The sequence below is a fragment of the Serinus canaria genome, chromosome 10 (genome assembly GCF_022539315.1).
Source record: "Serinus canaria isolate serCan28SL12 chromosome 10, serCan2020, whole genome shotgun sequence".
Taxonomy (NCBI): domain Eukaryota; kingdom Metazoa; phylum Chordata; class Aves; order Passeriformes; family Fringillidae; genus Serinus; species Serinus canaria.
The window spans coordinates 9,443,050-9,459,662 of NC_066324.1; the positions used below are offsets into that span (position 1 = coordinate 9,443,050).

Below are 16,613 nucleotides of genomic sequence, written 5' to 3' on the forward strand. Positions count from 1 at the left end.
GAGCTAAGTGGCTATAAAACTTTAAAATTAGTTTAATCTATTTTTCTGACCTCAAACACAGGTTATTTTCCACTAGCACTGGAGCAGCTCTACAATACTCAATGTTCCATGAAAAAAGTCATTTTCCACCATGAGTGGCCCTGGGACAGCAAATGTTTTGGAAAAAAGCTCTAGCTCCGGATGGGACTGCAAAACACGTGTGTAAAAAAAGGAGAAAAAAAGGAATCTGCACTATAGGGTGCCCTTAAAATATTCAGTGTTCAAAAACAAATTTCCTCCAACCTTGAAAGCCCTGTGAAATATTACACACCATAAAAACCTTGGCCTACTACCTACCTGCTCTAAAACACTGGATACGTCTTCAGAAATTTCTCCCCCAGCTACGTAGGATCTCATAAAGTATTCTGAGTTTCCCATTCAAGAGCAAGGCAGAACTGTGCTGGCACAAAGCACATTTTGCTGCACTTCACTAGAACTTTACCTTATTTCAGAGGCTAAATTTGCACGTCTGCCTTCCAGAGGAATCAATTCTGGGTCAGCTATGTCCACACAATGAATGTCACCTGATTTTTATTTACCCTACACCCCCTAACACCTCCAGTGCACTGAGCATAACCTACACAGCAATTGCTTCCACTGCTACACCTTTGTATTTTCTCCAGCAGAATTCTCAAACTGCCTTTATATTCATCTGAGTTACGCCTGGGCAATCAACTTCCAGTGAACCCTAAAAAGCCTAAACCTGCTGCTACTGAAATTACCTGGATGAATCTTGCCAGCTTCACCAGGAACAAACCAGCATGGGACATTTTGGCACTCAGTGCTATCCCCAGCCTGCACTCTGCCACTGCCCCTTCTCTGGCAAGCTGTCAGAGCCTTACCTCTGCTGCTTCCCACCAGCCTTGCAGCAGCCCCTCTTCCTAGGTGGTAGCAGCATCTGGCAGGATTTAGGTGTTCTTACCAACATCTGGTGACCTCCTTAAGACAGGTTCCCAAAGCAAGACCCCTTCCCACCCCACTCTTGCCACGGCTCTGTCAGGCTCTGTTTAGCTCTCTGGCTGTCAAAGAGAACTTAATCTTTTTTCCAGCTGTAGAAGTTTAAGGCTAATATTTTTCAAAATCAGGCATTTAAAATAAGGCAACTACATTTAGCAACTAATGACTGCTAGAGTGCATTCTGCAGTGAACCCCCAACAAAGACCCAGTTGGGGTGCATTAGGGCACTTCCACAATTCAGCACTGTTAGCAGAGACTGGTTTACCCAGCTGGTGTAATTATATAACTATACTTTCACTTCCCTGAATAACAGTACTGCATCAGCAGGGATCACACTTTACCATCAGATGTTTGTCATCACAAAGTAGATACATAAACATGGACTTCAAAAATATTATTTTATCAGAAATCAAAGCACTACACAAGAATTGCTATCCTTAGTCAGACCTGAAGTCCACTTAATTCTGCATTTTCTGTCCAACAATGTGCACTTGGGGATGTGTAGGCAAAGCACAAAAATCATGTCATCTATTGAATAACTCTACCTCAAAATACCCTCCAGAAGTCGCCTTTAGCTCATGCCTGTCTGCTCTTCTGCTCTTCTCTCTACCTCTTCCAGCTCTACTATATCATTTTTGAGATGAGGTCAGCAAGTTGCAGACAGGATTCACCACAGTTTTAAAGAATGGCCCATTTATATTTTCTATTATTTCATCCATTCCTCTGCCATTAGTTTTGGTCTGGACAGCCCCCAGCAAGGGTGCTGGTGCTCCACGGAGCTGAGAACCATCACTGCACAGACCTTTCTCTGACTGCCAGTCCTGCAGGGACAGCCACATGCACTGGTCTGCCTTTAAGGTTATTTGTTCTATATGTGCATTTATTCTGCAAATATCAGCTCTGAACATCCTTTGAGCTCATTTTTTAAATGTTACTTGTGTGATCATCCTGCTGCAAGTCTTTGCAGGGAGTTTTAGATACATTAACCTTTATAAATCTTTATTCTTCACAGTTTTAGTCAACTAACTGATCACATTCCTTCGGAGAACTTTTATAAAAATGTTGAGCATCAAAGATCCCAGAGCAGCCTTTGGGGCACCCTACTCTCTCTTCACTGTAAATTTAACCACTTCTTCCTTCAGTCATTTAAGCAGGTGCTAACCACTGAGGCAACCTCTTTCTCTGCATAATTAGAATTTGTTAAACTTGGCCTAGGCAACTTCCAAAGAGGTTTTTGCAAATTGAGGTAGGAAGTATTTGAAATTTTACCTTCCTCTAACACAATCCATCTTAACCCTTCCTGAATCAGAAATTTAAAGGAAAATTCTTTTCAAATTAGCAAAGCCGTGAGAGGGGAAAAAAAAAAAAATCAGTGCTGTAAACAATTTCAATTTAGGGATGTCCCCCACCTCCCTGAGGCTCTATCTGCCTCAGAAAGTAGTGGAAAACCCCAGGAATGTGTTCTTACAGAGACCTGGTAGGAACCAATGTCCCAAAAGACACTCAATGTGTGTTTGGATGAGGGTTGCTTTGGACCATGCAGGCAGTCTTGCCTGGACCCTCAGCCCACACTGCCCATAATATTGGCAAAGTGTCAGGCACAGTCCCCAGGCACACCCTCCAGTTTAGTCACATCCAAAGGGAGTCAGTTTTCAGGTTTCTTGTCTGTTATCAGACACAAAGCAAAGCACAATTAAGCTTTTGAACATCTTTCAGTCCTACCTGCTTAAGCCTGATCCCAACAAAAACCTCTAATGAAGAAGCACTTCCCATAAAAAGCAGAAGAGCAAAAGATTTTCCTTCTATTATACTAATTATAAATACTGTCATTCCTTCCTCATAAAATAAATCTGTACACATTCCTTTAAAATTTTGAAATCTATTATTAATATCCTTTAAAACATAGAATAAAACCTAAAATAAATGAGGAGCCAAAATCTTATGTATTAAACTTCTATATTTCTTCACTGATGTCTTCTAAAGGGGATAAGCATGGAAGACAAAGAACAGCATCACAGTTACATTTGGAATAGTGTGGGTAAATGAAGCAACAGATGGAAAAAGCAAAATCTTGATTTTTCTGGACCTTTTTCAAGTTCCAACACTGACAGCAAATACTTGGTCCACCTTTGTGAAAATTCTGTGCAAAAAGACACAACAGGCTTTGTGTATTTCTACAATTTTTTATCAGCATGTTATTATTAGAGAGCCAAAATGTATTCATAGGAATGCAGAATTTGGATGAAGGTGCAGATTCTACTATTCAAGGCCTGTGTGCCAAGACATTTCAGAGCTGCAAAGAGAAGTGTAAACAACCTCAGCCCCCCGTGTGTCGCTTCCCTGCTCTCACCAGCAAGCGGCAGACAATGCACATTTTATTCACATTTCCACTCTTCCCTCTCTTCAACTTAGAACTTTCAAAGTTTTTACAATAAATGGAGTCTGACAGTTTTAGTTTATTTTAGCAATAATCACAAGACGGTTTTTTTCTGCAAATACAATAAATGTTATCCAAGAGCAATTTGGAGCAATCAGTATTGATATTTATACCATGTGGGTTGATTGAAAAGCTCTTGGCTGTAAGAATGGAATATGAATCTACCCAGAATGCATGAATATCTTCTAACATATGCTCGTGTGGGAGCTATAAAAGGGAGCTTATTATAATTAGTGGAAAAATGGTCTTGTTATAAACTAAGAAGAGAAAAGAGAAACCACCAGTTTGTACAGTTCAGCTAACTTTTCTTATTCTGTTCTTTTGATGCTCTTCTGTTCACTAGGACACACTGGTCTTCAGCAATTCAAGGAGCTTTTTACAATCTCAATATGATTTTTGGAGTGTGAGAGAAAGGTTTTCAAAAGGATAAAAGAACCAAATTATCAACAACGAAAAAGAAAACAAACTTGTACCCAAAAGGCCAATGCTGCACCAAATATTAAAGTTCACATCTTCAATAGGTCAATTTCTTTGCAGAAGAAACCATGGATTGAACAACTCTAGAAAGGTCCTTTGGGTTATTCATTCTACAGAAAAAAACCCTCAGAGGTCACTGCAGCCAAGAAATTTAAAAGTAATAATTCCACTACTGACATGGCACTAATACTCTTCATGCACACAGACACTTTATTCATTAGATGGCTCTTCTGGTGGAGAACTGTTCTGGGGGCTAGCAGGAGTCCCAAGGACCAGATGTGACACCAGTGAGGAATCTGCATGAGTCATGTCTGTGTGGAAGGATCCTGAATAAACTCCTGGCAGAACATGGAGAGCACAAAGGCTCATCCAGTGATCTTTCACTCACTGAAACTCCCAGGGCAAACCCATCCTCTGCAGAGCAGTCAGGAGGAAGGGCAGTGAGGAAGAGGTGCGGCAGATCCAGCCCAGGTCTCCCTGACTCTGCAAGAAGGGCTCTCTTATCATTACTTTTGCAGGTCTGATCATTCACATCATCTTTTATCAGCATTCACAATGAAGTTCTCATCCTCCTACACTGCAAATGGACACATTTTTGGGTCCCACCCATCAGACAAATGTACCAGCATAAGGTGCTATTAAATTCAATCTTCTGAAGTTAGTGGTTTATTACTTTCCATTAAGGAAAGAAGAACAGGAAAACTCTGCTTACATCACTGCAAAAGTTTTTCTGCTTCCAGACTTTGTGACATTTTAAGACATGCAAGCTCTATTTTATTCACAAACAGTAATACTTACTTCCTTGGCAGTGACAGGAAATAAAGCAATTAGATAAATCACTTTCTAAGTCAACACTGGTGTCTCAGCATAACTAAAGTTTGGCTCACCAATATATACAGTTCTGAAGCATTTGGAAATCTACAGTCCCATGTGAAAATATTAATTTATATTTAAATTGCTAACTGCTTACCCATCCTAACAATATTAATATTAACAGTGTGACATGAACTCTCTGCTGAATTTGAGATGTAGGTCAGTTATACACGGAGTTGCCAAACTATAGTTGGAAAATATTACTTCATCAAAGACTTAGCCTTGGTACAACGGTGAATAGCAGAGCCACATGTCCCAATACATGTCAGCCTGGCGCCACTATTGTATGCAGAGCTATTTGCATTTATATATTTCTATCACTACCCTGGTTCACTATCAACACCCTCTGATCTGCATTTCCCAGCACATAAATGTGAGCAGCACACTGGCTGCTCTGAGGTTGTCCTCTGCACTCACTTGCAACGTTCGTGGTTATTTGCACTTTCACACATCATCTCCACAAAAGGCTGAGCTCAGCTTATTAAATGTTTGACAGAATATTGCTGCTGTGACTGAAATATTACACTTTAAAACCTCACAGATAGCAATGGTAAGATTAAAAAGAAAATAGGTACCTTTCCAGCAAAGGGTTAGAAAGTAAAATGCAGGAGTGAACTTCTTAATGCATGTTAATTCTGATTGATATTATTCTTCCTCCACAGATGTTGAGCTAGAAAATATCTGTATTCTCTCATAGCTCGGCACTTTCCTTTGTTTCCTCACTGCAGCTGCAGACTGATGGATCTAAAAGGTGAGTTTACTTCACCAGCAGGTTTAAAGTTGTATTAGGCTACGGCTGGAGATTTCATTTTCAGTTTTAACAATAGTCTAGACAGATGTACATCTCCAACAGGGATAAGGAAAGTTCTTTGATGAGCAAGTCAGCTGGCCATGCTCACCAATGCAGCAAGACAGCCCCTCACCCTGGTGGGCTTTAAGCTCTGTAGTGGAGCCCTAGACCACTTCTTGGAAAGAAAGTCCATTTTAGGGAAACCCTGAACCTACAAATGTGTATGTAAATTGAAGTGACAGGCAGAAAAGAAATAGGACTGGTGTGGGTGACATGCATAATTAAAAAACATTAATGATCAATGACTTTCAGGCTTCAATGGTAATTTATTTCAAGATATAAGGTAAATTTCTGATTCCAACATTACAAGCAACATCACAGTTCTTACTTACCTTTCACTGGACATTCAATCAAAATATTTGCTCCAATTCTTGCCACGATTGTACCTCCAACAACTGTTGAGAAACTGCTGGCTTCCAGATTTGTCATATTTAACACAGAGGACAAGATGACAGGCACCTCTTTGAAATGAAAGGGATAGTAAAGCTTTATTTAACTTCTAAACATAGATCTTGTATTTAAATTCATCACGTTTGGAACAGAATTCAGTCTGCAAAGCAGCAGCCAGAAAAGACAGGTGGGACAGATACAGGCAGACTGAGTTCACACCTGCTGTGGTTTTAGAGCAGCAAGGCCAACTTACTGCTGCCTATTAAATCAGGCAGAATTTCAATAAAAGACACTATTTCACACTGCAGTGGGCATGGGTGTTTATGTGCATATATTTATACACACATATGTAGTCTATATGTGTATATAAGGGTGTGTGTGTGTGTAAAAGCCTGGTTGTGTGGAACACCACTGTTTTACCTGCATGCAACAGCAGTGATGTTTCCATGTCAAAACCAGAGTCATTAACAACCAGGCATCCATAGGTACCGAGTTCCTTTTGGGCAGGATTCCGAATCTGCACTCTTCCAGGGGTGTCCAGGATCACCCTGCACAATAACCAAGGAAATACAAGGGTTACTACCCTGGGACAAACCCAGCTGAATCCCCTTGCAAGAGTTACAGATAGAGCAGCAAAGCTCCTTCTTAGGAGTTTGCAGATCCAGAGCAGCACAGGCAGTCCCAGCTCTGCCTCCTCTCTGCTGGCAAAAGGGGAGCACTCAGGGACACACACAGGGAGGATTGTTCACATCCCCTTCTCCTACAGGCTGTGTCCTACTTTGCAGCCCTTGGAAGGGCAGTGAGTTTGCTACCACAAACCAGGATCCCCTGGGCACAAAAGTGTGAATAAATCAGAATACCACAATTAAAAGTATTAGGCTTGGCAAGAAATTGATCTCTCTGGAGCAAGCTTGGTTTTCAGCAGGATTGGGGAATTCACAAATCTATGGCCTGCCTGATCTGACTTTCAAATTGCTATGGGATTGGGATTGTTGGGGCTTTTTTAAAATGTCATCATTGAAGTTAAAGTCTCCCACCAAAACCTCACAGGTGTCTTGAGTACCTTGCCTGTCCTCTGAGGATTATCAGAGCCTGGGGAAGAGGCTGAAAATAACAATTTTTCTCCTCTGTTACATTTCTCAGCACTAAGTTATGTGACTTGCCATACACTCAGCACATCCCAAAAACCTGCAGCTGGTGTTTTCCCACGCTGAGTACATTTACATAATAGATTAACAAAAAATAATATTAAAAATCCTTGTGTCTCAACAAAACAAGCCACCTCATGCATGGCTCAAGTACATCCTTCTTTACAAACCTGGCATATAAAGACCATTTACCTCCTCACACTCTTTCAGATGCAATGCTGTTAACATCCCTTTTGGGTCCACACACATACATGTAGATTTGTGTACAAGAAACCTTACTGGGAAAAAAATTAGGAAATAAATCTACTTTTCTAATACATGCCTTAAGTGCAAGAACATCAGTCTGGGCTAAAATTAGGAAGCAAACACACTCATGAACAAACAAAACATCATCATGTCCACAAAAACTGAAGTATCACTTGCTACAAATTAATGAAAAATCACGGACATTTCACAAAATAAACACAACTGTTGGAAGCCACATGATTCCAAAAACATTTTCACTTTTTATAATGGCTTCATTTCAGTGTCTTTGCTTTAATTGATAGCCCTGCAGAAGTATATTTTTCTTGGCAATGCATTTAATCAGTTAAATATGTTGAGAAATATCCAAAAGCGTCTTTATCATTTCAGAACCAGTTTTTTCATTACTCAAGAGCTAGTTATAATTCCAAGAGGCTCACAAACAAAGTTAATGTTAATATTACCAGGTGAGCTTCTAATTTATCAGCACTGAAGTAGAAGTATTTGCTCAGTCTTGAGCAAATATCTGATTGCAACAGCTTGCTGTACTCATTTGTCATGCTCAAATATGATTGTAATACAGGTTCTTTATTATTCTGAATTTCACTGTCCTCAACAGAAATATTTTAAAGCATTGAAAAACATAAATAAAAGCCCATATTTTTCTTTTTCAATTAAAGTAATGCAGCTCCAGTAATACCTAAATAGTGTGTTGAAGAATGGTGTGGGTACCATTTATATTTTCCCTTCTTAAAATGAGTAAGGGCTAAGACTTCTTTTTATCTATACCATGGCAGATGTTTTTAATGTGTTCCCACTGTATTTAGTATCTGAACTAATCCAATAGCCTCTCTAATTTGAGGGTAAATCTGCTCTTTTTCTGACACAGCAGAAATGATTAAAGCAGATCAAAAAATACAGCCAGGACATCCAAAACACTTCACCTTATAAAAATAGTAAATCATCCTATGTAGTATCCTGGAAATGGCCAAACACTTGGATGTCAGTAAAGCCAAACAACGTGACAGACACTTGAAAGAATAAAAATAAATTACTTAACTAGAAAGATGGCAGGCCCAGTGGCCATGCTTATCTCATTTTTACAACAGTATGTTCTAATATTGCACAGCAGGGTGGATTTTTCAGTCGACAGCGACATAGTAAGTCATTCAAAAGTAAAAGAGAAGCTATTCACTTACTTCGCAGAGGCTTTTAATGTCTCGCCATCTTTTGTCCAAGTATATTTCACTTCACTCATACCAGCTGTTTCACACAGTAGATTGACAGCATGAGTATTCTTGGTCAGAAAAACTGTATTTCCAATTCGTACAGTTACTGTTTTGTTGAAGGAAACTTGAGGAATTTCCTTTTGCCTCATAATAACTGGAACCTTCTGGTCAAACATTAACTTATCGACCGCCTTTGTGCTGAAACGTTCAGATTCGTTTGGCGATTTGCTCAGGAGTTTTGAGGAAATTTTCTCATCCTGGGCCCCCTTCCATTTGTCAGCAGTTGGTTGTGGATGCCTGGATAATTCAGCAATCAGCTGGAAGATGAGCTGGGACGCCAGGTCATCGCTGACTTCTCCAGTTTCAATGAGCTGGCTCATGTTCCTCATGAGCTCCTCGAAGTGAGCAGTGTCCATGCTGTAAGCACCCTGGAGAACTGCAGCCTCCAGGCGCTTGTTCCTGAACTCTCGAGAGCTGAACTCTTCTGCTGAATTGCTCCCAAGGTTCCGCAGGAACGGCTGATCACTGACTTGCCTGTCACCCAGGTAGAGCTCGTTCTTCTTGCTCCACATTTGCCACATTTTGCTCATCTTGTGCCATTTGGCCCCGAGGCTGTTGGCCTCGTTGTGATCTGGGTGGCTGGGCTGCTTTCGAGGGGAAGGGGGCTCGATGAGCCTGTTGTCAGTCCCGATGAGTTTGAGCACAAAGCTCTCGTGCACAGAGCCTGCGATGCACCGGTACACGCCAATGTCCGCAGCTTCCAGGGAGTGGATTTTCAGCGAGCCTGACTTAGTGATGCCAAGCCTTTTGGAGTTTTCTAAGTGCTGCCCATCCTTCTCCCAGCGGATAAGGGACTTCTGGAACCTTCTCACGGGGCACTTAATCACCACTGATGTTTTTGGGAGTAGGTAGGCTCGGCTTCCTATGGTAAAATTGATGCGCTTCTCTGGCCGCGTCTGAATATAAACTCGGTGAATGCTCACAATCTGAGGTCCGTGGGCAGAAAACTTTGCTGGAAGCTTGGGCTTGATCTCTGCAAGAAAAGAACGTGTTGAAAAGCATCTAGTCATTGGCAGTCATGCTTACAAAATCTGCTTTTCTTCAGAGAATGCTTGAAAGAGCTTGTCCTGACTTTGTTCAAGTCAGACTGTAACACACAGGAATTTTATCTGAGTCACAAAAATGCAAAAATATGAACAACATGAAACCCTAACATTCCCTTGCTTTGGCCAAGAACTCTATTGCTTCTTCCCCAAATCTCCTAACAATAAATGGATCCAGGCAAGATATACCTGTGTGAAGGAGGTTGATAGCGCACAGATATATGAATGGAAACGTACACATACCACATATTACTCCATGTAAATGTTCATATTTCCTACTGCTGCCTCGGAAAGGCTAAGCATGATGGAAATGAAAAAACTGAATTAAAAAAAATGTGAACACATTATCACTTTCCCCACATTTGAGCACTGTTGAGTGCAGAATGACCTAAATAAAACAAAATCTCTCCAAAATGTAAGGCTCCCCTTGACTCTTATTTAAAATGTTGGCTGGCTTGCTGGTTCCCTGAGTCAAGCCAAACTGATAGCAGTGCAGGAGGTGAAAGAAACAGTCAGGGAAGACACAGCACACGCAACAGGCAAAGCCACGCTGTAATCACACGCTGAGGGTAATTCATTAGGGTTGAAAGATGGTTGTTGACAGTATTGTGCCAAGAAAGCAGGGAGGGAAGCAAGGAAAGAGAGAAATAAGGCAGATTTTTGAGAGGTTGAATAGAGTGATCAGATGAATTAAAAAAGCAGTATGCAATAACAGCATAAAGCGTTGTGCAGGCTGTGTATAGAGACACTGGGTGTTATGAAACTCCTCCTGTACTGAACTGCAGGCACCTGGATGCCAGAAGGTTTCTAGGGATCTGCCTGGATGAAGATGCTGGAAGGTTTCTAGGGATCTGCCTGGATGAACAGTACCACGGGCAGGCTCTCCCGGCAGAGCTGGGAGGCACAGGGGGTGTTTTGGAAGCCGCTGTGCTGCTCAGGGCTGGCAGCAGTGCCCGCTTTGATCAGCGGAGCGAGCCGGGCCGGGAGCGCCGGGCAGGGCGGGACAGAGCGCGGCAGGAGCGGGACCCGCACCCCGAGCCCTTCCCGGCCGGCTCCGATCGGCCGCACGGGAAGGGTCGGGAAACAATGCTGTCGGTGCTAGAAAACAGCCCCGCTGCGTCTGGTGACCCAGCGCTTTGGTATGTGACGGAGAGAAAACTCAGAGCCCGCAGAAGGAGCTGATGGCCAGGAAATGGACACAGGGATCAAAACACTTCTCAGCTCGTCTGAATCTGAAATCGGTACTGCTTCTCCACTTGGGAGGTACTTAAATAAAAAGACAACTACGCTGATGGCACAGAAATGATACCTGAAAAGCTGTGTATACATGTGCTCCAAATATGCTGTGAAGAAATAGGTGAAAAGCTAAATGCTTCAAGCATTCAATAAGTGTGTACACTATAGGAACTACACCCTGGAGTGCGTTCTTATGCTTATAAAACAAAATGGTTATTTTCAATGTTTTGGGTAAATGAGTTCAGACCTGTGGGGATATCATGGTTTCATAATTACACAGCTTTTAAATCGGCATTTGTTATCCAGATACAAGGTTCCCCCAACCATTTCACATGGTACAACAATTAAATTGCTTTAGGCACTCAGTGTACTAAAATTATTAAAGTAGCATCCTGTTTTTAATAAGTTATTGGGCCCCAAATATTTGTTTTCAGGGAAGAGTTCCAGTATTAAATATTCTATTTCCAAAATCCATCTTACAGACACAGTAAGTGTAACTTTAAACACACAAATTAAAATACTTCAGGCTGTGGTCTGTTTACACTAGTTATTCCAGCTTAGAATTAAACCCAGTGCATACTTATAAATATGTTAACAAGTCTCATCCATTTCATTTCTTTAAAAAAGACAGACCACTAACTCTCATTAGCAGCTCAGCACTAAAGGGTGTGTGTATTTTTACTGGTGGCTGGTGAGCAAGGCTGAGAGTGAAACAAAGTTCAGAGTTGTGGATGGCAGGCCATATAAATATAGAAGGTCATAAGAATGTATGAGGCCACATAACTTTGCATTCTCTAGGTCCTTACTGTCATTCAATCTTGCAGCTGCTGAGGTAATGGACTGTTTGGGAGGGTCAAGGTAAATCTTAAGGAATATGTGCTGGAGCCTTTGGACCTCATTATCACCTGATACAAATCCATCTGCATCTGTGACCTGTAATGGTCCTGAACAGCTTCAGCTGCGTTTCAGATCCTGGTGACCTCAGGGCTAGACTGGTGTTATTTCCTATTTCTCAGAGCCCGGAGTCAGGAATGTTTCTACTTAATAAGCACTCCTAAGTCAGAAAACAGTCACAATTACCAGTCTCAGGGTAAAAGATTAAGTCTAAAATGACTCAGCATTGTCATGAGACAGTAAAAAAGGCACTCATGTGAGCCTCAGAAGCATCACCTTGAGGAGGGAAATTGACAAACTGCTCTCCGAGGCAAGAACCCCCAACAGCATTCACACCACACTGCTCCTCTCCCATCCACATCATTCCTTGTCCTACAGAGGAGATAGAGATGCAGAGGAGATGCCTCCTGCATGTTCCTGGTGATCCAAAGGCTGCTGCTGGCCCAGCCCTGGCTCCTTCTGTAAGACCCAAGCAGGAACTGCAGGTGTGGAACAGCCTCACACCTTCCCCTGCCCTCCTGCTGCACTCTGAGAGGATCCCCAGGCAGATCTGAGCTGCAAAGGTTTCCTTGCTCCACAGGGTGGTGGAAATGCAGGGAGAGGACAGTGATTATGGCTTTGATCTGCTCCCATTCTGGCTGATGTTGCTCCCTCTGCAGCCCGTGTGCTGCTCTCTAGGCACCGTGCTGGAAGCTGACATGGTAACATTAATATCAGTCTGAACTAAGCAATTTGCAAACCAGCTCCACTGCCATTCAACTATCCACAATTAATTAAATTCAGATAGATATGCAACTCAAAATATTTTATTAAACCTTATGCCAAGGACATTCCTGAAAGTCCACAGGGCTTTATTTAAGTGGAGTTTTGAACCTCAGGATTTTGGCATGTTAATCTGAAATGCAGGCCAGGAAAAGAAGTTTCATATTATGTATGAATCAGTAATTATTCTATTTCTTGTGTTGTTTTGTGAATAATTTTTAAAGCAAAGCTTCAAAATGTATAAAGTAGCTATTTCTTCACAACACTGCCAGTTGAGTCAAAACATGGCTGTGTCTGACCTGTGATCAGAACCAGGCCATTGATAAAGGCTTTTTGTTTTCCCCCAGCTCAAAACTAAAAGGTTTTTCCCCCCCCATCTTCTCAGCCCCCTGCTCCCCAAATCTGCAAACCAATAATTTCCATTGTAAAGGAAGGGGAGCACAGGTTCAGATATAAGGCTCATCTAAATGCAGGTTCCTATCCTAAATTAGTGGATGTAACTGAACACACTCTGTATCACAGAGGGTTTTCCATCACTGTTAAACTCACTATTAGTGCAACTACCATCAGTATCATAACCCAACTGTGCCCAAATTTCCATACACAATTCTTCTGGAAAGATTCTTATATGGACAGTAATAAAACATCAGATTTCTCAAATAATGTCTGTATTGTCACCACTCCCTGTGCAGCTAATGAGGCCAGGATTGTAATTTTTACAAGGAAAGATAGAAATTATACCTAAAATTATCACTGGCACGCAGTTTCAGGTTTTGAATTCCACCATGTTAAGCAAAATGTCCAGTGTAATACAAACATACAGAGAAAAGACAAGACAGATCTGGATTCTTATCTTTTCTAATGTCCTTTGTAATTTATGTTAAATTTAATAATTTTTCTTTTTTTTTTCCCCAGTTTGAATAGTGTAAATGATAAAGGAAAAACCAGATCAAATTGTGCATAAGAGGGTGAGAGGTATGTACCATAATATATGCTTAAAAACTACTTCTTGAGATCATAACCTTTGTTTTTGAGTGGTAGAAATGACAACAAAAGCAATCCTGTTATTACTGGTAGAATAATTATGACACTCAGTTTGTGCCAAGTTATGTTGTGATAGTATAGAGAGACGAGTGAATTAATGTGCATACAGATTTCTCTTTATAAATAGATCATTCCAAATCAGCAAGGAACCAGATAAATTCACATACTTACTGTTGCAGGCATTCATCTGACAAGACCTTACAAGCAGTGAAGGAGACAGAGCACTGCACATCGATCCATTTAATGTGACATATTGGCCCTTTGCTGTGAGGTTTTGGCAGGCAAGTTTCCTTCTCTGGATTCCAACACCACAGCTTACTGAGCACTGTGAAAGGAAGGATGCAGTCAAGCTAAACTTGGTGCTCCACACCACACATGCTAATTTTAAACTAGTTTGTTTTGTGGTGGTTTTCTTTTAAATTTTTTTTTTTTTAATTTTTAATTCTGAAAGAGTACACACACACTACTTCATAGGAATCCTGGTGTTATCTAGTTATTAGACTCTAATATTAGTTATTAAACTCTCTCCACTTTTCCAGGCAATAAGAACATAAAACAGACAGTTTTTCCAGCAAGCAAGTCATGAATTAAAGTAACATGAGAGTATTTATGCCCAGCCATGGGCAAAACAGAGCAATGAGATCTGGTACCTGAGAGAAACAACTCAGCAGGTTCTAAACAGTCTCTGGCAAGCCTCTCAACCCTCTCTCTGAGGTTGTATTGCATGAAACTGTAATTGCAGCTTCTAAATTCAATTTTCTAAATCATTTTGAATGGGGAGTGGTAGCAAGCTTGCATTAATCAGGAAAGGAGGAGGATGTATTCCAGAATAATGCAAAGATCTGCTTTTTGGAAGCTGTACCATGAAATTATTGATAGCAAACATGTCTGGTAGAAAGCATGCAATGTCCTCCAGTGACTGAAGCACTGTGATCAGTCTGGCTGCAGGCAGGCATGCACAGTTGAGTTCAGGACAGGCTTTGTGACAGCTTCAGCTGCCCTGGCAGCTCCAAGCAGCTCCTTTACCCAGGCAGAAACCTTGAGAGCTTTTGTTACAATGGAGGGTTTTGCTTGACCATTACTGAGGTTTGCTCACCTTGGACCATTCTCCAACGACCAGCTGAGGAGGACAATCAACTTTTGCACATGCTTTACTAGTTGGCAGTTTGGGTTCCTGGCAGGTGTCATCAGGGTGTTTCAGGAAACTTCCATCTGTCAGCAGCTGCTTGCAGGACACCCTGCGGGTCTGAATCCCCCCTCCACAGGTACGTGAGCACTAAGGAGGAGAAGAATCAAATACAGCATTTGCACCTGCATGGACATCTGTGCTCCTGAAAAATGACATCTGCTTTCAGTGAGAAATCAAGCAGTATGGAAAATTAAATTTTAAAATATTTAATATATTGGAGATGAGAACTGGAGTTCAAATGTCAAACCTACTACCTGAATGCATGGAAGTAGTAGAAATCTTAGAGAAAAACAGGCATGTTATGCATAAATCTATGTCACTCACCAGTTAATAAATAAAAACAAAGAAAAGAAGGTTAATGTGTTTAGAGAGCATAGGGAGAGAGATAATGTATGGAATAACAGGTATCCAGCCTTCTGAAATCCTAACAAGGAGTTCCACCTCATCCAGTGACTACTCATCAGCACAGGAGTTCAAAGCAGTGCTTCTGGGTAAGTTTGTTCTATGATGGAAGGTGAAACACACACAGAAGGTCAGGAGCTGCCTTCCATACTGGAGAGTTCCAAATCCCTGGCCAGAGGATCCCATTTCGACTCTTCCTGTGACCCAGCCATACCTGTTGCCATTCCTCAGCGTGCCAAGCAGGGGGGCAGTCAATCTGGTTACAGGCTTGCAGAGAAGGGGGCTTTGGGTCCTTGCAGAGGTGGGCAGCGGGGGCGGGCGCCCCGGGCTGCTGGCAGGACACGGCGCGGCTCTGGATCCCCACCCCGCAGCTCGCCGAGCAGCGGCTCCAGGCGCCGCTCTGCCACCTGCCCCAAAACACAGCAAGAGCTCTCCTTCAGCAACCCACCTCACCCTGGGGAAGGAACACTCTCATCCAGACAGAGCCCAGCAAAAAGCACAGCTGCAGGCACATCTATTGATTGGTGGCTAAAACACCCCTTTGGTTTGGCTGGAGCACAAAAGTGTGAATTGGGTTTATAAACCTTGTAGGTAACAAGCAAATGCAGAGTTTATTAACAATAAAGTTATAAACGGTCATTTTCAGACAAATTTTACTCCAGTATTTACCTTTAGAGTGCTCTTCTTAAAAACAGCCTGTTGGCAACCTGCTGATGCTTAGATTGATAAATGTAAATATGTAAATAGACCTTTCTTATCTTTAGAAAACTTCCTTTAAATACGTGTTTTCTATAAAGCATCCTGTTCCTGTTAACTTGTTCCCTACATTTAACAAGAGCATGTTTCTGCAAACACATAGAAACAATTTTTAAAGGATCTGGGATGCCAGACATCAGAAATGGGTCAACACACATCAAAATTGCACATACGGCACTTTCAAGTGATGAAAAGACCTGGAGGTTTTCTGGGATTTAGACTGGGTTTGTTCTTTCCCCAGAATCTCCAAATAAACATAAGAATTACATGGGGCTACTAAAGAAGCATTAAAATGAGGTGACTTCAACTCAGAATTTCATTTTTTTTTTAATTTGGTAAAGATAAAAAGTGAATATCCTCAGCTTTTCTTTTGTGAAATATCCTTGAAATTTTCCTTCCACTACTAGGAGAGTTAACGCTCTTTTTCCAACTCTGGCAGATATTCAACATGGAAGAGATTTATTTCAGAAAACGTCCCCTATTTCATCAGTGAGATATGAAGAGTGGAAAAGGAGTGAACAAGACCAAAAAAACACCCCCAATCCCAAAACCTTGTTGAAAACGGAAGTAGTGAAATTCCATCC

At 41.5% G+C, this 16,613-nt stretch overlaps 1 protein-coding gene across 5 annotated transcripts in view; it reads right to left on the reverse strand.

Moving 5' to 3' along the window:
- ADAMTSL3 (ADAMTS like 3) overlaps positions 1 to 16,613 on the reverse strand; it is a 170,216-nt gene that overhangs the window by 16,716 nt on the left and 136,887 nt on the right. For all 5 annotated transcript variants that reach the window (XR_007778529.1, XM_030228420.2, XM_018913899.3 and 2 more), the window contains exons 18-23: positions 15,488 to 15,680; positions 14,779 to 14,958; positions 13,854 to 14,007; positions 8,614 to 9,676; positions 6,444 to 6,571; positions 5,966 to 6,094 (exon numbers count right to left, since the gene is read on the reverse strand). Coding sequence is in view for 4 of the 5 variants with exons in the window: in XM_030228420.2 (XP_030084280.1) it covers positions 5,966 to 6,094; positions 6,444 to 6,571; positions 8,614 to 9,676; positions 13,854 to 14,007; positions 14,779 to 14,958; positions 15,488 to 15,680 (1,847 nt within the window). In the remaining variant the exon portion in view is untranslated. The remainder of the gene's footprint in view (positions 1 to 5,965; positions 6,095 to 6,443; positions 6,572 to 8,613; positions 9,677 to 13,853; positions 14,008 to 14,778; positions 14,959 to 15,487; positions 15,681 to 16,613) is intronic.